The 25,406-nt window shown below is 34.9% G+C and overlaps 1 protein-coding gene across 1 annotated transcript; it reads left to right on the forward strand.

The window, feature by feature from the left end:
- The first annotated feature begins 2,423 nt into the window (after nucleotides 1–2,423).
- LOC140439282 (transcriptional adapter 1-like) lies at nucleotides 2,424–10,171 on the forward strand. Its single transcript, XM_072529098.1, has 3 exons — nucleotides 2,424–2,598; nucleotides 2,651–3,120; nucleotides 9,710–10,171. Exons 1-3 carry the CDS (start codon nucleotides 2,595–2,597, stop codon nucleotides 10,103–10,105), a joined length of 870 nt encoding a protein of 289 aa, XP_072385199.1. The 5' UTR covers nucleotides 2,424–2,594; the 3' UTR covers nucleotides 10,106–10,171.
- The last annotated feature ends 15,235 nt before the right edge of the window (nucleotides 10,172–25,406 follow it).

A 25,406-nucleotide genomic window follows, 5' to 3' on the forward strand; every position in this document is an offset into this window, starting at 1 on the left:
ATGGCAACAGCGCTACTAGTGACGTCTTGTCTCAAATTTCTGCATGTCTTTCTTCTTCTACTTCTTCTACGGCACTACAGCCCAAAATGAGCCTTGGCCTCCTTTATTTTTTGCCTCCACCCTTGTCTGTCTGTGGCTGCTCTTCTCCATACACGGACTCCTAAAAGTGCTTGTGCGTCGCTGCTTACTGTGTCTTCCCAGCGCTTTCTTGGCTTTCCAACTGGTCTCTTTCCCTGCATTCTGGCGTTCAGTGCTCGTTTTGGTAGCCTATCCTCTCCCATTCGTATCACTTGTCCGGCCCATTGCAATCTTTGTATTCTAATGAAGTCTGCATGTCTTTCCATGTCTCATATTCTTGTAAACTAGAAAATTCAAAAGTTATTAATTCAATACTCACCTGGTGGTTTTCCTTGAGATGTTTTCGTAAGTTCTCGTGGCTTTTTAAATTAGTTTCTTGTTCACATAAGGGACAAATAATGTGATTTATTTTCTTATTCGACACATCTGTTTTATGTATACTTTTGATATGATGATTTCGTAATTCCACATTTTTAAATATTTTGCTGCAAAGATGGTAGGCTCCTGAGTTAATTTCATAGTTTGTTGAAGTAGATGGAATAGGACTTGTTGAAGTAGATGGATAGACAGAATCCATAATTGCTTTCTAAAACAAAGTCTTAGGTAATTAAATATGGTGTTCTAACGAACAGATTTTTAAAACAATTTAACAGATTTTTAAAAATAAATGAGAAAAATTTAAATTAAAATTTTTTGTGTGCTTGCTTATTGTCAAATTGGTATAAAACCGCCTAAAAACCACAACGCCAAACAGAGAGATACATAACCTGCGACAAACAGTTGTCATTTTAATAAACATGAAACCCGCCAATTTTTAAATTGGGACCCACCCACCAACCAATCACGCCAAACTTGGGTTGTGTGTTATAATGTAGTCTGTTCGTTAGGTGGAAAGTGCTGTTGCCATGGTTTGTTGTCAGTTTTGCATATTTACCCAAATGATTATACCACAGTATAGACAACAACAGTTGTTATCTATACTGTGGTTATACTCTGATTATACTATACAATGTTTTCCAAAAAACAAAAATTGTAGCAAATTCTACTAAAATCACAACTTAAATTTACAATAACAGTTTACACGCTTTTGCAAATTGCAAATGGTGTTATAAAAACATTTGTATTCCAAATTTTAGAAATAGGAGATAAAAACAGTATACATTAATTTTTATATATCTAATAAGCATTGCTAAAAGAGACGATGGTACAATACCAAAATGGTATAGTATTCTAAATCGTAAAAATCAAAAGAATATTTTTTTGTGGATGGCGAAAGTTAGTTAAAGTTGGGCGAAGGGCTATTAAACATTCTGAGGATTAGGAGGTTATTTTTACAAGCACCAGGTTACTATTAACGGGTTATAACAGCGCTAATTATACCAAAATTTTATTAGTAAATACAAACTCAATACTATTTTGTACATTTTACTTCTGTAGTTAAATTACCTTTAAATCTTAACCAACATGAATCTTTTATTTATATAGTATATATATTTTAAAATAATTACAACTCTTAACTTTTATAATCGCATTCATAGAAGTATAAAAAAGTCATACATTCTTAATTTTAATAATTTTAATTTCATTATAGATTTTCATGGACCTTCTACGTCTGAGCAATAGTGACATACTAATTTGTGATGATCCTGAAGAGCAACATCGCAGAAATGCTAGAGTTTACACTTTATTATCTACAGATGGTCCTTTAAGGAAGAGTATTTTAGAAGGTATGGAACTTATAATAAACCAATACTAATGAATATAGAGGCATTATCAATAGGAAGATCAGGGGGGGGGGGAGAGATTAAATAAAGATTGGTGGAAAAATCCCTACATGAAGTTGTCTATCTGGTACAGGATTGCAGCCAATGGAGACAGCAAGCTAACAATATTTAGAGTGTCCCCACCCACACAATGAACAGGGCTTAAGGAATGAGGAGGAGGATATTTGTTGCCAATACTTTACCAAAGAAAATTATACAAATATTAAGTGTCAAGATATCTGTGTTTTATGTTGTCGTTTTCGGGACTCTGGATTGTTTTTTCCTGTACCATAATATATTACTCTATCTAATATTATGTTATAAATTTATATATAAAAATGCGTAAGTGTATACTATATTTTTGGACAGAGAGAATATATTTTTTGGCACAGAATAAGTTTTTATTTCTTATTTTATGACTATTTATTTTCCAATAAAGGCATACTTTTTAAATTTTGCCGCCTAAAATTAGTTTCGGCCCGTCCGCATATAGTGCTATAAACTTTCTCACAAATCTTTCTATGGGACTTACCTTACTAGAGGGCTACGTACTCTGGTTGTCACCAGCAGATTGTCACTGTCAAATAATTGTGACAGACAGCTGTTTATTTACAGTAATAAATAATTGAATATAAAAAATGTTTGCATCTATTTACTAATATATTAAGCTGTCGGTTCTGATTTTATTAGCACATATGTTTTATTTATTTAAAAGTATTAAATTTAATTTATTTTAAAGATAAAAATATCATAATGGGTAAGTGCTTACTTAATTCAACATTGAACATATTTTAATTGTCCATCAACAGCTCTTTCAGATTTAAATGAAGCTCGAAATGAATTAGAAGCCTGTCTCACTGAAGAAATGAAAAAGGAGTACTTCGCATTGCTAAGAAAATGGTTTCTTTTCAGCTCGCCTATAACCAAAGAACATTTTGACAGTGAAGCAAGAAAAATATTAATAACAACTGAACAAATCCGTTGTCACAATTATTTCATACTGGCTATCCTCGCAAAATGTAGTTCTAACAATAAACCGAAACATACGAGATCATCAAATGAAAAGGGTGGTTTTGAAAACATCAAATATTCAGATTATTTGCAACCTTTGAGTCCTACAAATGTAGCACCATCTGAATTTGAAAACCGCAGTGCGGCAGCAGAACTTTTTTTACCAGATAGTAATTTTGTTTCTTGTAAAGTAGCTATAGTAGCTTGGGAAAATGGTATGAAGGGGGCCTCTGATAAAGTTACAGACTTAATGGTACATGCTTGTCAGGTAGGTACACTTGCTACTGGTTATATAGATGTTAAACTATTTTATATCCAATACAATACTTGTATTATCCAGTTTGTAAGTTTTGAAAAATTAAACAAAATACTTTGTTTTTGCTGCCTTAGTTATAACAATGAATATAAGTGAATATAAAATCTACATCTGTTGCTTATAAAAACATAAATGAAAACTAAAAGACTTTAGAATTGTATTAACACATGATAGTATGTGATTTGTTTTAAATTACAAGAAAAAACCTAATTTGATTGATCTCAGATTGCAAGATTATGTTGGAAATAAATGTAGATTCCAATGGAATTAGTAGTCTTGAAACATGAAAGCAGATGATAAAAAAACCAAAACAGTTGCTTTCATTTATTAAAACTTAATTTATGGTTTACCAAATTTCTCAATGGAAATGTAATAGTTATCCATATTAGAAGAAGCTTCTCAAAAAACATCAGTAAGTTAATAAACTACAAAACACATTGTTGATGCATCATTTTTAATTAAAATATTATATTTATATAATTTAGCAATATAAAAATATAATTTAATCTAGATCTTGAAAGTAAACTAAATGGAAGACCAAATACTTCCTGTGTTAGGGTAGAATATTATTTTTCCTCATAATTTACAATGGAATTACTAATACAGTATACTCCCTTTATAACGAACACGGTTATTACGAGGTTTCGCTTATAACGAGGTACATTAGATGTCCCGTGAAATTTCTATTGAACTATAACCCTTTATAGCGAGGTAAATTTGCTTATAACGAGAGACAATAAGATTGAAAAACGTATTTTTTAAGTTTTGGCCCGGCCGTAGCTATAAATAAATACCCTTTTTGACTGCGGGCCGCCCGCAATAAACTTCTTACAATTTATGATTCTTAGTCGGAAATGTACAATTTATGATTCACAAGTGTCATTGTATTGGGTTGACCATTCACACCTAATAATATGGGTCCTAATAGACAAGATGTGGAAAGTGTTTTAAAGGTTGTCAGAAACTTTATCCAAGGACAAAACGCAAATGAAGAAGCATAAAACTGTTTCACATCTTTAGAAAATATGATAGATAGAATACTGGACAATTTAAAGCAGTCAAAAATGACAAAATAACTTACGCTATACGCTTTATACATATTTACAGAATACAGATTTTTTGTTTTAACGTATATCCTTGACAGTAAAAGTAAACAACTCTTTTTTGTTTTAATGCATTTCATTGACAATAAAAGTAAACAACTTTGTTTTAAAAACGCCATTCAAACAATATTTATTAGCATCTTATATTGCTCCGAATGGCTTCACTATAGAAAGTTAATGTTTTATAAAACTACATATTCATATGTATGCACAATATTATTGTTGTTGGATATAACGAAATCCGCTTATAACGAGGTAATTAGTCTGCCATTTCAGTTCTCGTTATAGAGGGAGTCTACTGTAGTATACTGTCATAATTTTATATTATGGACTGCACTGGATTTTAGTACAGGTTTTAGACAAATTGTTGATCCTCTAAGAACATTATTTGTTAACATCTGTTTTAATAAAAAATGATTTATCCTTCGTTGTTTATAAATAAGGAATTTTCAAGAAACGACTGAATGGAACAAAACAACTTATAACAGGATCCTACAGCATCCACATAAACAATACCATTCATAAAAGGATTATCAGAAAAAAGCAATAGGAAATAAATTTAACATTTCAACAACAAACACATTAAGTGCAACAAGCACTCCGAGAGTGCCTTAGGGGGGGAATCATATCTTTCTTATCATCTATGTATAAGCGATGGTTTTTAATTGAATTAAATTCGATTTTATTTTATTTTATGTTCTTTTATTTTTTCACATCTTGCCGCAATCCATTGTATCAATCAATACATTTCATATATAACTGCGATAAGAAAGCTATGCTTCCAAAAAGAAAATCCAGAGAAACAAAACAGTGCCGTAATGGAACAGCTTTCCTAATTCGCTGTAAACTAAAAGACATTAGTGCTAAATTTTAATGCAAGGTTCTGGAACTCCTAAGTGGAGCATAGAACCTCAGTGAAAACGCGCCATCGGGTTCTATTTTGCGCTAAGGCTTTCACCTCATTCCAAGACTTTCCTTGACCTCTATCTCGTCCATGATGGATCTTCTCCAGGTTTGTACTGGGCCACGTCTTTTTCTTCTTCCTTGGGGATTCCACTCTAGGGCAATCTTTGCAATACTGGAATCATTTTTTCTGAGTGTGTGACCAATCCAACCCCACTTTCTGGACTTTATTTGATGTTCTACCCTTTTTTGGTAGATCTTCGTTTCTGATGATGTTAGGCTAGAAAATATGAACAATTCGTCGTAGATATTTATTAATAAAGACCTGCAGTTTATCTGTAAGGGTTTTTGTCACTTTCCAGGTTTCACATCCGTAGAGTAGAACAGACATGACATTTGACTGGAATATGCGGATCTTTGTCCTTGTAGTATACTCACCAGATGGTTGAGCAAGCTGAATGCTTGTTGAGGTGTTTGTATCATCATACGAATATAGTCCTCTATACCTCCGCTTTCTGTTATGACACTTCCAAGATACATACAGTTTTCCACATTTTCAATCTGCATTTACTCTCATGGATTTGGTTTTACTAATATTGATTTTCAAACCTACTTTATTGGCTTCAGTTGAAAGTGTTTCCAGTTGATCAGCCACATCTTGGAACCTTTGTCCTAACAGGTAGATATCGTCGGCGTATTTCAGATCGCTTAGCTCTTCGCTTAGCAGATTCGCTCCTCCTCCTCAGTCCTAATCCCTTTTGGGATGTGGTGACACCATCAGGCCTTTACAGTTTTTTCACGATTTTCCTTCCTCCTTCCCTGTCCTGGGCTAGTTGTTCGGCTTCATGTAACCCTTGGTTAATCAATATTTTTGTTTGATCTACCCAACGGCTTGGAGATCTTCCCCTAGGTCTCTTTCCTTCAACTCTACCCTCGACTATCAGTTTTTCCATCGTACCTGTTCTAGCAATGTGTCCAAAATATTGAAAATATCTCTGTTGTATTTGTTTAAGCAATCTATCCTGTACTTTAAATTGTTCTAATAGAGATACGTTAGTGCGATGATCAATCCAGGGTATTCTTAACATGCGGCGGTATATCCACATTTCAAAAGCTGCTAGTTTATTTTTATTTGCTTTCTTTAAGGTCCACGTTTCGGATGCATATGTGGCTATGGGAAAAATGAGTGCCCTTGCCAGCCTTAGTTTTGTGTGTATTGTTATGCTAGAATTTTTCCAAATTGTTACCAGTTTCATCATAGCTGTTCTAGCAATAGTCAACCTTCTACGTATCTCTCTGTGACACCCTCCGTCATTTTTTATTAGGAACCCCAGGTATATGAAACTATTTACTACTTCAAAGCCCCCAATTTCTTTAACGTATTGAAGATTATTCCGAGCTCTGTCTACTATCATGATCTTTGTCTTACTCCTATTTAGCTTTAGTCCATATGTTTTGCTTTTCTCCTCCAGACATCTCATTATGTCTTCCATTTCTTCTTGATTTGCCGCGATCATTAAAGTGTCATCAGCATATCTCAAGTTACTGATTTTTTGACCTACTGATATTCCACCCTTCCATCCGTCTAGTACCTTTCGCATAATGTGTTCGCTGTAGATATTTAACAGAGTTGGCGAGATTATGCATCCCTGCCTGACACCTGCCTCTGTTCTGAAATGATCGGAATGGGTGTTGTTAATTTTTACTGTGCACTTATTATTTTCATATAGACTTCTAATTAGTTGAATTAAGTGGTAGGGTGTTTCCATTTCCGCTAGTATGGACCATAGCTGCTGCCATTTGACATTATCGAAGGCCTTTGTGTAATGCACAAAGCACATAAGCATAGAAGTATTGAATTCATGAGTTTTTCGATTAGCTGTCTGACATTAAGGATGTGTTCTCTTGTGCCTTTTCCTGAGAGAAATCCCGCTTGTTCCTCTGATATCTGAGGCAATAGAAAAGCTTTTAGTCTTTCATGTATTACATGAAGTAGAACCTTGCTTGCATGGGATATTAGGGTTACCGTTCTGTAGTTGCTGCAATCTAGCGGAGTTCCTTTTTCGAATATAGGAATGAAAGTGGATGATGTCCAGTCGTTGGGCCACTCTCCGGTTTCCCAAATCTTTTTGTAAATCATATGCATAACATTTACTCCCACATCTCCAGTTTCTTTTAAAACTTCTGCGGTGATCTGGTCTGCGCCAGGAGATTTTCTATTTTATAACTTTTTGATTGCTTTTTCTACCTCTTACTTTAAAATGTTTGGTTTTCTCTCTGCAGTGAACTCGTCATGATTTGCATTCTGGGGATCATCTACATATAGACTTTGACAATATTTTCTCCATACCTCCGCAATCCCTTTCTCGTCATTTATAATATGTTGGTTTTGATCCATTGTTGTTTGTGTGATTGGTTTAAATTCCCTGGATAGATATCGGACTTTGTTATATAACTCATGGGATTCATACCGGTTTGCATGTGTCTCTAGTTCTTCGCATTTTTCATTTATGTGTTTATTTTTATCATCCCTACATGCTCTTTTAATTTCTCTATTTAACCTTGCTAGTTCGTTTTTGTTGCTGTCGTTTTGATATATGAGAGATTTGATTCTCTCATATATCCATTCTCTGATACTCTGAACATAGTCTACTGCTATGTTAAAAAGAAACGGAGAAAGCACGCCTCCCTGTCTGACTTCAGTAAGTATCTCAAATTCGTCGCTGTTGATTCCATTGTGTGTCACGCTGCATTTCGCCTAAGTGTACAGTGACTTTATAATGTAAATTATTTTATGCGGAATGTTTCTTAGCTCTAAAAGTTTCCATAAAGCACCATGAGATAAGCTGTCAAAGGCACGCTCGAAGTCAACAAAAACCATGTATAGGGGTGTGTTCCGTTCAACCTATTGTTCCAATATTACCCTCACAGTATTAATGTGGTCTATGCAGGAGGATTCTGGTCTGAATCCTGCTTGACCAGCTCGAAATTCAATCTTGTTTGTTAATCTTTTAAGTATGATGGTCGTGAAGATTTTATTTATTGCAGTAAGCAAGGTTATTCCTCTCCAATTTTTGCACAGTGTGAGGTTGCCCTTTTTTGGAAGCTTAATAATGTTACCCCTTTTCCATCCCGCTGGAATGCGGTTTGTTTCCCACACCTCTCGGATTATGGGGAGCAAAAGTTCAGCAGTTAGATGCGGATCAGTTGTAAGTATTTCGGCAGCAATGTTATCGATTCCCGGAGACTTGTTATTTCTCAGAAATTTGATAGCTGTTATTATCTCCGTTTTGGAAGGTGCCTCGCAAGATATACGCAAGTCTACATTCTGCGGGTTTTCGACAAATTCATCTGCGTTTTCCCTGGGCGTGCCTAGCAATTCCTGAAAATGCTCTTTCCATCTCTCTACTTGGTCATTTGTTGTTGTAAGTAATGCGCCTGTCTTGGATCTTACAATGTTTGAACAGTTGCTCCCATTTTTTGTTAGTCGGCTAGTAATTTGGTATAGCTCTTTAGTTCTGTTGTGTTGTGCAGCTGTTTCTGCTTATTTTGCCAGTTCTTCAGCCCACCTTCTTTTGTCTCTTCCTGCATTTCCTCTAACTGCTTTATTTATTGTTTCATATTCTTGTTGTCCGTTCGCTGTTTCTTCTACAGTTCTTGCTTGCAAAATATCTTTCTTTTGCTGTTTTCTTTCCTCGATAATATTCCAAGTTTCATCTGACATCCATTCTTTTCTATGTTTCTCTTTTTTACCCAGTTTATCTTCAGCTATTTCTGTCAAACCATCTGCCAAATCTTCCCAGCTATTTACTTCACGTTTTCTTATTTTAAGTTGGAGTTCCTCCCTAAACATGTGTCGTCCTGGAGCCGATTTTAATTTGTCTAGATTGTATGTTGGTCTGTGGGTGTTTCGCGTGATTTTGTTTTTTGCCATCTTAATTCTAATGGTACCGATGAATATACTATAGGATTTTAATGTACTAATAGGTAAACAAGAAATAAACAAAGATGTAGCTGACAAGGAAATGATCCACCCCAAAACTAATACTAATGGAATAATGCTATGTAACAAACACATTTATAATGAGTATACACTTTAAACACATCAAAGGTAACATAGTAATATCAACTAAAGGAAATCAAATAGACCATATTTTCATTTCAATAAAGTGGAGAAGAACAATTCCAGATGTCAAGTCGTACCATCGTGGTATGTGATACAGAATGTGGATTCTTATCGATTCCTAGTAATCATATAGAAATGAGGTAGACTAAGGGGAAGACCCAAACTGAGATGAAAGCACCAGATAATAGAGGACATTGGATAATTTGGACGATGAACAAGTCACACAAGGAATGTGAATTAAAATAGATTCATGCAGACTGATTTCCGCAACAAATGAGTCTAAAGAGGGCGTTAATCATTCCGCTGAAGTGATGTCTTGAAATAGGTTTTATAACAGTATATTTTTGTATTTGATCAATCTATTTACATGTTCTGTTGTTCCTAGTGTTAATGGTTTCTATATTTTTAGGTATTTGTAAGGAATATAATAACAGCAATGATTTCCCGAAAAAAAGGATACAAAATCAGAGACAACAAACTTCAATTTGGTTTTAACTTTCCAATTCCTGATCCATTCATTCGAAATTCCAACAACATATTTGATGATACTCTAGAATGTAAAGTAGAAGTAGTTGAAGATGAACCTATGTTTAAACCAAAATGCAAATTATCATTAGAAAGTGCTGAACAGAAAACGGCTTTTGCATATTCGTGTGCCAAGAAACCTTGTTTAGATAATAGTTTAACTGTGAAACTTTTGTATGATACGATTAGAAACAATCCAAATATATTAGGGTTGCATTCGATAAGTAGTATTAACACATTTAAACTTAGTTTACAGACATATGATGAAAACAGTGATTGAAATGATTTAAACTTTGTATATTTTATTTATTCCGATTTTGTACATAAAAAATATAGTTAAGTAGAAGTAAAAAGAGTGTATATTTTTACCATTTAACAACTTAGCCGTTGTATCGGCCTTCGGGAACCGACAGTGATCTTCTCGGTGCGGAGACTTGTTTCTCAAAATGTTTTCCAGTTACGGAAGCTCTTGAATACATACCCCGAACAAATCTATGCAGAAATCAGGAAGGAAAAACAAGGCTTCAGGTATTAACAATTACCCTTCCAAACTATATAAATTAGGTGGCGAACATCTAGCAGGACAAATGCATGCGCTTATAAACCAGATTTGGAATTGGAATAATGAAAAATACTTAGTGACTGGAAAACTATGATTAAGAGTGTAGGCGCAAAATTTCGGACCAATGCTTTTTAAATGCATTCATTTTTTTCAAATCCTGAGAAAACTAATAAGTATTTTTTTAAAATTTAAACACAGAATTAAAGATTACATTATTACCGAGGGCCGAAAGTCCCTGAAAACTTCTATAATGTTTATTTTAGTAAGTTACAGGGGTGAAAAAAAAAGAGAAAATTAAGTATGATTTTTAATTTCAAATATCTCATTCAAAAGAAACTTTTTGTTTATTCTATGGGACTTTCGGCCGTCGGTAATAATGTAATCTTTCGTTCTGCGTTTAAATTTTTTAAAAATATTTATTAGTTTTCTCAGGATTCGAAAAAAATAAATGCATTTAAAATGCATAAGCCCGAAATTTTGAGCCTACGCTCTTAAATGAGCAATCTATAAATAGGGGATAAACTGAAATGCCAACATTATCGTTGTATAACCCTCTTGTGCATAGCTTACGAAGTTTTTACTTATATCCTCAATAAACGACTCCCAACAGTTAACTGAACATATTATCGGTGAATATCAAACTGCTTTTCGACAATTATCTACATTTGACTACATTCACAATGAAGCAAATCGTAGGAATACGACATTGATATACACAATCCCACAGATCTACTACTAAATGAATATACACAAGTTATATCAAATATATCTCGAATATGTGACGAAGACAGTTAAATATAGGAAGAACTGATCTAACAAATAGATCAATATAGATTGCTGATGACATCAGTATTATGTTTCGCAGAACAGAAGAGTCTGCAGAAATATATTCACAATTAAAAACAGGAGCAACAGAGACCGGATTAGAAACAAATATACAAAAGGCAAAAAAGTTAACACAGCAAGAGCTCCCATTACATGGAGAAAATAGTATCGTCTACACCATTGGAAAAAAAGTCGACATTATGAGGAGGACTGTCTCGAGAGAGTGTACACTAAATTATCACGAAGACGTAGACTTCATCAAAGAAGTCGAAGAACCAGACGGGAGAATCACTCCCACATCTCCAGAAATAAACAACTACTCAAAAATAGTTCTCCAAAAGATACAGGCTCTTCCCGAAACCGATGGAAAGAAGACCACGTTATCATGATTCCAAAGCCAGGAAAAGACCACAGGTTTTCGCAAAACTACAGGCGGATAAGCTTACTTCCAGCTGTCAGGCTGAAAGATTGTAGAAGAAGTCATACTAAGCAAACTCCAATCAGAAACAGACAGGCTAGGAATAATTCCAGAAGCTTATTTTGGATTCCGAGCAGAACACTCCAGCAAACTACAAGTACTCAGACTAACAGAGTGCATAACAGTTGGATTTAATGACAAGCAGTATGCAGGAGCAGCCTTCCTGAACGAAAGCAAAATGACAAAGTCTGGCATAAAGGACTAACATACAAAATCAGAGGCTATGGATACAGTGGGGCAATGACAGGATTAATCTCATCATAATTGGGCTGCCGGAGCTGTAGTGGTTAAGACAAGTCCTGACCGAGTACAGGAACGGTCCTGTTACCTCTACTCTATACAATATACACCGCCGATGTTCCAAGAACACCAGGAACACTACTCAGCCTTTATGAAGGTGACACGCCAATTGCAGCTTAACACAGAAACTAGTTGTAAAGTAGCTTTAAATAACTTATAGACAGCATTGGATAACATGGAAGAATGGTATATCCATTGGAAAATAGCCATCAACTCAGAAAAAACACAAGCAGTCATCTTCAAAAAGAGAAGAGAAACCTAGACGGACAGTGAAAAACAATCCCATCGAATGGAAAAGAGAATCAAAATACCTAGGAGCCACAGTGGATCACGAACTAACCTTCACACAATATGTGGACCAAACCATCAAAAAATCAGCAACAACCAGAGCGATAATAAGAGGACTGGTAGGTAGAAGAAACAAATTAAGACTAAAAACGAAAATAAGACTGATTAACAGCATCATACTTCCAAAAATAACATATGCATCTCTCGCATGGGGACCCGTAAGTAAATCAAACAAAACTATAATACAAGCAGCACGTAATAACAACCTCGGAGAAGTGGTAAATGTACCCCAATGCGTTTCTGAACGTTTCTTGTTGCCAGAAGAAAAAGCCAGAACAAAGTTTGCTGAGCTAGAGAACCACCCAAGTCCGACAACTGCGAAAGATAGATAGATAGATTTAGAGAGCTATTCCACTGCAAACTTTTCAGATCTATTGTGGTCCTCTAGTCCTAGATAACATTCTCTAGCCTGACCCTTTTTAAAAAGTCTAATAGCTTTGAGACTGTTTCTTCTTTGAGGTGACAGAATCTGCACAGGTCATCATCTGATAATCCCATCAGCTTCAAGTGCCTATTCAGCTGACAGTGCCCTCTTTGGCTTTGACCTAATGTCTGTGCAACGCCGCAGAAGGGTTCCGGTCCAATGAATGGACCGTAACCTTGCTACGGTCTCCTAGTTTATTTAGGGCACACACAGAATCTCATACTAGCTTAGAATTGACCTCTACAGAATTGAGTGCCTAAAGCGCTGCCTGACTATCTGTAAAGATGGCAACTGAGCGGAACGTTCTTTCTTGCCTTTCTACGCAGTGATGGCTTGTCGTTATTTCCGCCTGGAAAACTGTCACATTCTTAGATAGACTTACCGGGAAAGCAGCAGCTTGTATGGGTACACCTTCATTCCAGTCTTCCCTGCCTGGTATCTTAATTGTGAACTTATTGTTAAAGCTATATCTCGTAGCTGTTGCATCGATAGGTTGCCCCATCACAATATCGGCTTTTAGCTCCTCGATTAGCTTTCTGTTGCCAGCACCATACATCTGGCTTATATGTCGCTGACTATAGATTAATCTGTGCATCACTATTATGGCTTCATCCTGTATAAATATATGAAGTGGTGGTAGATTCAGCACGACTTCCAATGCTGCTGTAGGAGTTGTTTTTAGGCATGTATACACAGGCATGCTAGCCTTTGTGTATTACACAGCAGCCTTATTGCTCCCACTTGCTGCGTCTTTGTCCGCCACGTCAAAGAGCCATAAGTTATCATTGGTCTAATAACCCTTGTGTATAACCATAGAGTTGTTTTGGGGTTAAGTCCCCAATTCTTACCGCACATTCTTCTACATCTGCCCAGGGACATAGTAGCTTTCTGTGTGGTTTTCAGAATGTGAGTATTCCATGTAAGCGTATGCTCAAAATACACCCCAAGGTATTTTGTTTCCTTGTCAAATGCAATCTCTGTTCCTCTCAGCACCGGTGATTTTAGGACTTGTAGTGCTGTTTTTTTTTGTGAAGTTGGCGATCTGTGTTTTCTGAGCATTGACTATCAGTCTTTCTTGTTTACACCAGTCGTCAACTATATTTAGGGCTGCTTGCATTCTCTCAGACACCACCTGGGCAAACCTGCCCCTGACAACGATTGCTCTATAGTTAGCATATTCTAGACAGCAAAAACCTTTTGTGGATAGATTTCTGAGATCATCTACCAAGGTTGCCTAAAGTCGAGGGGACAGAACTCCTACTTGTGGACAGCCTCCACCTACTTTTGCTTTGATGTCCTATTCTCCAGGGATACCCTTATCCATCTGCATATTACCGCAGGTGCGCCTCGTCTACTCATAGCTCCTATTAAAGAGCTTGTAGTAACATTAATAAATGCCCCTTCTATATCTAAAAAAGCGGCCATTGCTATCTCTTTGTCTTCCATTGACTTTAAGATAAGCCTGCGAAAGATAATAAGGTATGATGTGTTCCATCGATGGAAGCACAAAAGACCAAAACAGCAAATCCTGATCAACATATAAAGTCTAAATAATCGTAGCTCTATTAACAGAAGACAACCCGGCACATAGAACTAGCAGTTTTAACAATGACTAATTATATTCCTTTTCAGACATCTCTCAAAAAAAAATTATACGCCCAAAAAGGCTTTTGCTACTCAAAAAATTTACGAAACTACGAACAAAAAGGGGAAACTACCAAAACAGTTTACAAAAAACCCAAAACCCGAGCACGAAAGGCCCACATCCTCGAGCGCCAAATTGTTGAGCTGGGCGTAGCCCGGAGCGGAGATTTTAGGTCTGAGCAAGCAACTTCAGATTCGATGATAATTCAATAGAGATAGCAGGAAAAGAGTGCTTTACGCTAACCTGCTTTAATCGGGATAGGATCGTGTTGGAGTTCTTGTACCCAGGACTTCCACACGACGAGTACTTTACCGAAAGAGAGCCTCTGTCGCGCATCAGAGTGCTATAGGGGGGAAAAGGATGGTCTGAAATATTGGGGCTCGCTAAAGTGACACCCGAGTGTCATTCTAAGTGGTGTACAAATCTCACAGGCTCGGTTAAGTTAAATTGATAGCTTGCTTAAATTCTTAGTCGGGAGTTAACGTGTTAATAAACCATGTGAAGCTAAAAACTAAATATCTCGTTTTTACGACCTCAATTAATTTTATTGGTTAAAAGGAGTATAAACATGTTTCAAAAATATTTACGTCAATATACTCAACATGACGTGTAAGCTATTAATTCAGTAATTCGTTTTCGCGAACATCATTAATAACAATTAATTATACTGATTTTGTTAAACATACCAACACAGTTACTTTCAAATAACATATTTCCGTAACGCTTTCTTCCTAGGCGTATTTATATAAGCAAAAGTATTCGGAAGTATTTAGGGTGTAAACAATAATCGCCGCATTAATTTCTAATAATCAAACTTAAACAAAAAAAGTTGTTGTTAATATTTTAATGAGGAAATATTTTATTTAGCTAAAGAAGAACTTAAAAGCGACAAGAGAAATTTCATAAATATGCGATCAGTTAGCTATAGAGAAGTGGAATAGTTTATAACAACAAACTATATTCTGAATATCTATATGACATTACCAGAACGAGATAAAACAATATAACGAATAATAGGAGTCTCAATTAACAACTAACATTCAGTTTTCCTACTTAAATAATAATATATGTGCCATTTCTTAACATTTGAGGGGCTTAATCGCTATCGATGGAGTTCTGACCCTTAATTATTTCAATGTTTTATCGTACATATAGGCACCATATCTATTCTCAACTATGGAAGCTTTCTCTATGGATTTGCCACAAATAGTCTTAAAAAACTAAATCGCATTTAGTACAAGGCTCTGCGGTTGGGTCTAGGTGCACTTAAATTTATACATACAGAGAATCTTTTAGCTGAATCTATGGAGCCTCCCTTACATTGAAGAGTACTACAAAAAATATGATATCTTTCTGATATCAGTTTCTAGTCGAGTCGACAAATCGTGGCGTAACAAAAATTTTCTGATTCTAGCAGTAGCATATCCTAATGCTTCTCAACACTTAAACATCCCAGGTGAATTAACTTTTTTTTCAATCAAAGTCAATGTTTGTTTCCCAAATTTTGACAATGAGAATCCAATTGATTTTCAGCATCAAATAGCCAAGCTTGATAATCCATGCAGGATTTTCACGGATGGTTCAAAAAAGAGATTGGGAGTCGGTTGGGCTGTATATATTCTGGAACACCAAGAATCATGACTGTTCCAGTTAGATAAACGATTCCCTATATACGCAGAAATATTTGCAATTTGTCAAGCTCTAGAATGGGCTGTCAACAAAAAATTTGTAACCAATAAGCTGTAATTATGTCAGATTCAAGCTTTATTAGCTTTAGAAAATTCACATAAACATTTATATAAAATAATCTTGCCGTTAAAATTTAGAAAACCAACTTAAGTTGCTGGAACAACATACTTCTGTAATGACTTTCGTCTGGGTAAAGAGACACTTTGGTACTTCCGGTAACATTTTTTTTTGTATAACACCTGTACGGTATTTGTATACTGCTATACCTGATATCTGGTCACAAATGACCAAATATCAGTTATTTTCTGATCTAACTTAATAAACTTCAAATACTTCAATCTAAAGGCTTACCCTATGGCTTACTCTTATTTTATCTATTAACTAATGCACTACAACTAACATGCAGTAACACCACAGTACTATACTCTGCTTTTTACAATAAAATGTTACACATTTACACTAACTCAAATGGTTTTGTCCTTATGAGTCTTCTCTTTTTTCTTAGGATTTATATTCTCTTTTATCTCTGTTGATACTTCTCTAAATGATGACAACCTAATTCTTTCTTCGGTTTGGTATGGTTCTTCCAATCTTAGTTCTTCACCATCATTGTCGTTGGGTTTGAACGTGCTTTCCAAATTATCTGCGAACCAGGTATGCTGGGATGCCAGGATAAACAGAGAACATGAAAGCAGAATTTCTTGCTAAAGATGCGATCTTAAAAGGATGAGAAATATCTTGACAAGATAGAAGCGATCTAAAAGCTAGACGCAAAAAAAGTCTAAAACAAAACTAGGATACCTATTGAGTGGTACGCTTTCTGCAATCGTAGCAAAAATCTCTATACCAAAATTCATCTTGTGTTACCTACTTAGTCGATAGCGAGACTATAGCGATCTGGTAGAACTGGATCGCCTTGTACTAGATCTCTATTTATTACACATTTACCTAATTTAGCCCTTCTCCATGTTACTTTCTTGGAAGTGTTGGTCAAGATAATCATGCATAATCTTGCCATGTGATTAATAGTGGTTAATAAATATTTTTCTCTAATTATTGTATCATAAGCCTTTTTAACGTCTATAAAGAGAACGTGAAGCTCTATCTTATGTTATACAAAATCTGTCCAAAATTTTCGCGGAATCTAAATATACACTATAATAATACAGTGTATCAATTTTAAAACTTACAATGGGCTATATCTCACGAGCAAAAGCTGATATCGAAAAAAGCTTGAAACCGTTTCTAGGATAGTAAGTGGAAACTAAAATGACATGAAAGAGAACTCACCCCCATCAACCCCCTAGGTCCCACCCACCACAACCAAAAAAGTTTAAATTGCAAATCCCTACTTGTGATACATAATTGAAAAGACTATAAAAAATGCTATCCAATGATAATAATTATACAGGGTGAAGCAATAATTGTGAAGCTTTGGCTTAAATGGAAAATTTAATAAGGTTTTTGTTGATTCTGTTGATGACCCTATATAATTATTGTTTAATAATTATACAGGGTGTTAATATCGGTCGGCTTACTATGACTTTTGTATTTGTAATACTATCTCCCGGACTATTATTTTTATTGATAAGTGTTCCTCGGAATTTTTTTTTTTTTTTTAAATAAAAACTTAGTTTGCCGTTTTTGCAAAACAAGTTGAAAACATCTATTTTTTTTTGTATCATTTGTACGATCGGTACTATCATTCAGCTGTAGTTGTCACTGGTTTACAGTATACCTGAACGCATGGAGATCATTTTCATATTTGCCTCCCAGAACCAGTGTTAGTTACGAACAGCTCAAATATTTCATGAAAGGCATCCGGACAAAAATGTAAGTCACGTGTACGTCCGTGATTTAGTTGAAAAGTTTAGAGAAACGGCATCCGTGCAAAATAAAAAAAAAAGGATGCCCCAATATTACTGAATGAAGCATCCCAAATTGAGGCCCTTGGAAATTTTACAATAGAGCCTACTGCATCAACACGTCAAGTATCTGCAATGACAGGACTTTCACACGAGTGGGTTAGAAAGGTGTTGAAATTACATAAGTTTCACCCGTATAAAACACGAATTCTTCAAGAACTAGGCGATGATCATCCAGACCGACGAATTGAGTTTTGTGAACTCATGACTGAAAGAATTCGCCTTGAACCGAGAATGATATTTTCTTAACCGATATTTGTTTTACTGATGAATGTACTTTTATGCTGAATGGTAATGCAAATAAACAAAACTGTCGATACTGGAGTGATGCGAACCCGCATCTATTCAGAGTAGGTCATATTCAATATCCTGAAAAACTGAATGTGTGGGCAGGACATTTATCTCGATATGCTGGAAAACACCATCGAACCTTTAATTGTGCATTAATTAGAGAACCAAAGGGGCGATCATGACAACCTAGCTCTAGACGAAGATTTGCTGCACTTCCAACAAGATGGAGCACCTCCTCACTATGCAGCTTCAGTTAGGGACTGGTTGGATACAATTATCCGAACAAATGGATTGGAAGGAGAGGTCCTATTGAGTGGCCACCGAGGTCACCAGACTTACCGCCACTTGACTTTTTTTTATGGGGTTACCTCAAGTCAGTTGTTTATACCTGCGTCACTTGGGGAATTGCGAGAAAGAATTACGCAAGCATGTCGCGCTATTACTAGAACAACATTTGCCAAAGTTCGTGCAGAATTTGAAAATAGGCTGTATTATTATTTACAAAACAACGGAACCCACTTTGAACATTTACTTAATTGTCATTTTTAACAAATTTGTAGTTTAGAAAAACCGCTAAAAATTAAATTTTCCATTTAAGCCAAAGTTTCACAATTATAGCTTCACCCTGTATAATTATTATTTCTACCATTGGATAGCATTTTTTATAGTCTTTTCAATTATGTATCACAAGTAGGGATTTGCAGTTTAAACTTTTTTGGTTGTGATGGGTGGGTGTTGATGGCGGTGAGTTCTCTTTCACTTTAGTTCCCCCTTACTATTCTAGAAACGCTTTCAAGCATTTTTCCTATCAGCTTTTGTTCGTGAGATATAGCCCATTGTAAGTTTTAAAATTGACACATGATATCAGTTTAAAAATAACGAAATTGATGACGGCTTTAGATGTTAGATTTTAAATGTGTGTAAATGTTGTAAAAAAATAAAGTGTCTCAAGATTTTAAAAGTGTAGATCAGATATAGTCATAAGGAAGTGCAAATTTATAAATTTCAAATCCGCTTAATTTCAGAGATAACTCTAATGCGCGGTCTACTTGAAACACCCTGTATAATAGACATTGATTATTATATTCTGTACAATTATTCTTCTTCTTTTTATATTAGGGATCTTAGTAGGAAAAAATGTAAAATATCTACTAAAAAGTTGATTTGATGCATTTCAAAAAGAAATTGATGGCAATATAGGTAATGAGAAAGAACTCTCGATCGGCAGATTTCTAATTAGTAGAATATAACTACGTTACAGTATAATTACGAATATATTTAATTAAAATAAGAAAATGATAAAGCTCAAGGAAATAACGAGGTTGTATGGAAAACCATTGGAACATATTTTATTTTCGCAATTAAAAAAACAGTAAACAGTGTAATAGTGAAAACAAGGTTGTATATTATCAGGAATAATATTTTTTTTAGATTAAACACTATTTTAAAATTTATAGTTACTTGATATAATGTCACTTGATAATAGAATGATTCATAAGCAATAAGACACCGAAATTCAGGGAAATAATAGAAACATGCCATACTACTAAAATGTAAACAATACTGTGCTAATAAAAAATATGCCGACCGCGAATTAGGTGTTTAGATAGAATTGAGACCGACTTAGAGATACCAGAGATCAGAAAATGACAACACGTTGCCAGAAACCGAACAGAATGGCAACTAGAGCAGACTCGGATTCACAGAGGATTGTCGAGACAAAGATGATGAAATACGAAGAAATCCGAATCTGAGTCCTAGCCTCAGGGGGTGGAGTAAGGGTTTGTGTTTTGTTCCATTCGATATAATTTTGAAAAAGATTAAACCAGTGATTTCTGGTTGTTTATTTGGAACTGTATTTCCCGAGAAAGAAAGAAAGATAGAAAGATAAGAAAGTTAACATCAACAGAAAAGAATTTAAGACAAACACAAATCAATGTAGAAGTTTAAATGGCGATCTCTTAACAACAAGAACAGACGTACTAAACCGATGGACGGAATATTTTAACCAGATACTTAATATAGAGGAAGAAGAAAATCCGGAAGACGAAAGCTGCGAGGTAAGCGGAGCAGATGAGAGGGAGGAGGATCCACCAACAATCCTGGAAGTTAAAGACGCTGTAAACAAACTAGCCAGAAACAAATCACCCGAAATAGATAATCTCCCAGCGGAATTATATAAAGAAGGTGGCCACGATATCATAATAGCGCTACAGCAGCTTATAAAAGAAATATGGATACAGAAGTCCCTTCCCAATGATTGGAATATTGGAATACTTTGTACCATACACAAAAAGGGAGATATCTTTGAATGCTCTAACCATCGAGGAATTACGCTCCTAAATGCAGCGTATAAAATATTCTCCAATATACTATGCCATCGTATGGCACCATATGCAGAGCGAATTATAGGACAATACCAGGCTGGTTTCAGAGGTGGTAAATCAACAATTCATCAGATTTCAACCCTAAGACAAATTCTAGAGAAAACACTGGAATACGGTGTAGACACGCACCACATATTTATAGACTACAAGGCAGCCTACGACTCTGTAAATAGAAGAGAACTGTTTAGAGCAATGATAGACCTAGGAGTACCAAATCAGTTGGTAAGTTTAACCAAACTAACCCTTGAAAAAGTTGAATGCAAAGTACGAATCCAGGGGAAACTCTCTGAATCTTTTAAAACAAATAACGGGCTACGTCAGGGAGACCCACTCTCCTGTATACTATTCAATCTAGCTCTGGAAAAAGTAATACGTACGTCACAAATCACAACTACCGGTTCAATATATAACAAATCTGTGCAAATTTTAGCATATGCTTGTCATCAAGTGCCACCAATCACGCACTTCGATGTTCATCGCCCTTCCTTCTGGAACATATAATTAAATTTAATTGGTTGAGAAATGAAAAAGTTTCATATAAAAGTTAATTTATCTTTAAATATGGGACATTTTCGGATCTCGAGTCAGTAGTGATAGTCAGTGTCAACACATGGTTTTACCCGTGTAGGGTAGCTCCCTAGAGCACTTTGCTCGAAGGGCTCCGAATCTTTCTAAGACTCTGAAGCTGAGTTTTTTTCTTCTTAGAAAGAATGTGTTTTATTTCCACCACCTAATAAAACCATAATGGCATTGTCTCTTCAAGATAATGCCACAATAAGAGCGTACCGACCAACTACGCAATATTACACCATATTGCGCAATAGTCGGACAAATTAATAAACATGGAAACTTGCACCAAGTTGCAATCAGTTTTTCATACGTTTATTAATTACACCGGAGACGACATGCTGATGATATCAATATTGTTGGGAGAACGGAAAACGCAGCACGAGAGGCGTACGTAGCATTAAAGGAAGCGGCTACAAAAATGGGTTTAATAATAAACACCAATAAAACAAAATACATGGAAATAGGTACGCAACCACAAACACTACGGCCACTTGTTATAGAAAATGACGTCATCGAAGCAGTTAACGAATTTGTATACCTGGGAACGCTCGTCAATATGAAAATGACACTACCGCAGAGATAAACCGCAGAATTTGCACGGCTAATAGATGCTATTTTGGGCTTAATCTCCTTTTTAAATCTACAGTTATATCAAGAAATACAAAAGTAAAACTCTACAAAACAATAATACGCCCAGTCCTAACATATGGTTCAGAAACCTGGACTTTAACAAAAAGCAATGAAAGCATGTTAGGATGTTTCGAAAGAAAAATACTAAGGCGCATCTATGGAGCGGTAAATGAAAACGGTGTCTGGAGAAGACGATACAACTTCGAACTCTATAGGATATACCAGGAACCAGATATCGTAAAACACATAAAGATAGGACGTCTGAGGTGGGTAGGCCATGTAATGCGGATGGAGCAAACTGACCCAGCTAGAAAAACGCTCCTTGATAGACCTATTGGCCAAAGGAGAAGAGGAAGACCCAGAACAAGATTCCTAGATAACATCGATGAAGACATGAGAAATATGGAAATACGTGCTTGGCGGAGGAAGGCGATGGATAGGGACGACTGGAGAAAAATTCTTGGGGAGGCTAGGACCCACACAGGGTTGTAAAGCCAAAATGATGATGATGATGATGTATTTCTCGAGATATTAGACAGTTTCCACAATTTTCCTAGGGTATCAAAATAAATTGTATTTTTTCGATATAACGCCATATGACAACAATTCGAAAAAAAAAAAAATTTCTGAATAAAAGTTACTTATTTTTGATAAGGAAAACAAACATGCAATAAAACAAGGGGGTTCCTATTTTAAAGGTAGCCCCCGCCCCACTTACAGAAGAGAACTGAGGAGTCCTGTAATTCGATAGATTTTTGAAAAATATTGAATACGTGTTTTTTAGTATTTCGATCCGATGTAATTTCGCGAAATATTCCGCTTCTTTTAGCACACACTTTTTGTTCATTTTAATAAGCAACGCCAATAATATAAAATAATTATATTCTCCGTGATAAATAATGAGCTTCTGAAAATTTTGATATAACTTATACCACTTTCTTCTTCTTTTTTATACTGAAGCATGAGGCAAATAAATACCATTTATAATATACCACTTATCAATCACCGCTGTTCATTATGTTAACGGTCCCAATAGAATGTTGTAGAAAGTAGACTTAATACAAAAACTATTTCATCAATAAAGTCATACCTTCCGCAAAGGACGAGCAAATGAACTATATTCAGAAGCTTCAATAAACTAAACAAAAAAGTCGATAGCAGCGTTGTAGTTGGTAAACATGGAGAACATATAAATGACAGAAAATAAACAATAAATAATGATCGAAATAAGTGACAGTTATTTCCGGAAAACTATGCAGTTTGAAAATTTTGAGATGAGCATTTAAAAGCAAATTAGACTAGTACAGGTTCAAAAACTTCAAAATGAAATTGTTTTGTAATACACAATTATTTATGCTACATTTAAAAATTCACTGAACGTCTTAGAAATCTACAGAAAATGATCTGGGACATATTCTGGAATGGAGGTAGTATTAAATCATAATCCTTTTATAATTATTTCTTGGTGTTTACAAACCTTATATAAACAAAATATCAACGTTGTTAATAATAGTTTTTTAAAAATATGACAATATGGTGTGAAATATTTAATAATTTTTACTATAAATTATTTATATATATTATAAGTTATAATACTATAGTGTTATAACTTATAATTTTATAGGGTAATGGATTCAGATTAATTTTAAATATCGGTACATCTCCATTTGACTTAAAAAGTGGTTATTAAAAATTAATAATAAAAAAACAGTGAAGTTATGACATGTTATTCTTCTTTTTATTCATCAACAATAGTTCAAATGTACCCGAGCTAATACCTAAGAAATCATTTCCTAGATAAGCAGTTCTTTTAGTTGTGAATTAGAGTGCATTAGAGGTGATAATAAAAAACTGCAGCAAAGAGTGGTGTTTTTGGAAAATCACTCCAAAACTTCATTCTTATTTGAAGAACTTCAGGCAGAAGCTTTTGAACGAATAAAGCGTGAAAAAGACGTTATTATATTTGGATTGCCTGAACGAGACGCTTCTGCTGATTTGAAACGTGCAACTGAAGTATTAGCGTCCTTAGACTCTGAAATAAGTAAATTCATTAGCACCCATTTAGGTAAAATCAACTATAAGCCTCGGCCATTTAAAATTTCCCTTTTTTTCGACTAAAGCTGCCGTTAACATATTAAAGAAAAGTAGATCGTTATCACGCTCATCCTATATAAATTTTTCCATTAGATCAGACCTCACTCCCATTTAATGGCAACATTTGACTGATCACCGTTAGGAACTCGAAGATAGCAAGAAAAATGGTGAAAAAGTCAAAATAAAGTATATTAGAGACATATTTCAGATTATTCCGATAATGTTAAGAAGGCACCTTAACGTTTCCGTTAATACTGGGAGCCATTCTCTCTCCTGTTGCCGACAAAAATGTAGCTTTCGACTATTTTAAATAATTTTAAACTATTTGTCCTTGTTTAGTGTAGTGTTATGTTCAACTTTATTGTTAATTTTATGTTTATGACATTCTGGGATTGTTGGATAGCCCGAAACTGACGAAATGCCCCTGAGAAAGCTCTAGTGAGCGAAAGTACTTGGGCAAGCTTTAATTAATAAAACTGTGCTTGGTATCTGCCTTTATTTTTTAAAGTTCATTTATTCGAGCATTTAACCTCATATCAATCTTTTATTTAATTGTCGAATTTATGCAACAATGAAACCTGAAAGGGAGGACTGTTTATCCAGTTTAAATATTTTGTTCTTTCTCTTGACAGTCCAACACCTGATTCAGCTAAAACGATTTTTAATTTTATCTGAATATGGTGCTTAAACTCAGGGCATTTATTATGAATGAATGATATAGGTACTTTATTTTGTATTGTAAATCTTGTTTTTATATAGTTTTCTTTTTTATTTTTTGGATTTACGATATTTGTACGTTTGGTGTTTAAATTTACTACTCTTACTATTTAGTATAGCAACCAACAAAATCATCATAGCCAGAATGATCGCCAACGTTCGGAACGGACAGGCACCCTAAAAAGAATACTCTTGCTATGTAACTATGTTATTAAAAGCAATAAAATAAAAAAAAAATAAAAAAAAAATAAAAAAAAAATAAAATATCTTCTACTTTTAGTATTTCCTCGAAATGTTCTCAACTTTAGATTTACCAGTAGGAAAAAGAAAAAATCCTAGAAGAACCTAAAAGCAGAAGTAATTAGTTATAAATTTGCAACATAACGATTACCGAATAAAAATTATTAGCGCTTAAGATAAAAAGAATCACATATAAATGAAACTTTATATCTTAGAGAATTGTAATCATCTTTTTTATAACGTTTCCAATTAAAAGGTTACAGAAATGTGAATGTAGCTTGTCTTACTTATGGATGACAGTAAAAATTTTCCACTTTTATAGAAAAACCTGTATAAATAAAAACCAATAAAGCTTTTGTGCTTTGAATTAACACTGCGCTGTGTATCGGTGCGCAAAAAGCCGCAAAAGTGTTGAAGGAAATGATTATTGTACCATAACGTTGAGAACATCCTCAT

The sequence above is a fragment of the Diabrotica undecimpunctata genome, chromosome 4 (genome assembly GCF_040954645.1).
Source record: "Diabrotica undecimpunctata isolate CICGRU chromosome 4, icDiaUnde3, whole genome shotgun sequence".
NCBI lineage: Eukaryota > Metazoa > Arthropoda > Insecta > Coleoptera > Chrysomelidae > Diabrotica > Diabrotica undecimpunctata.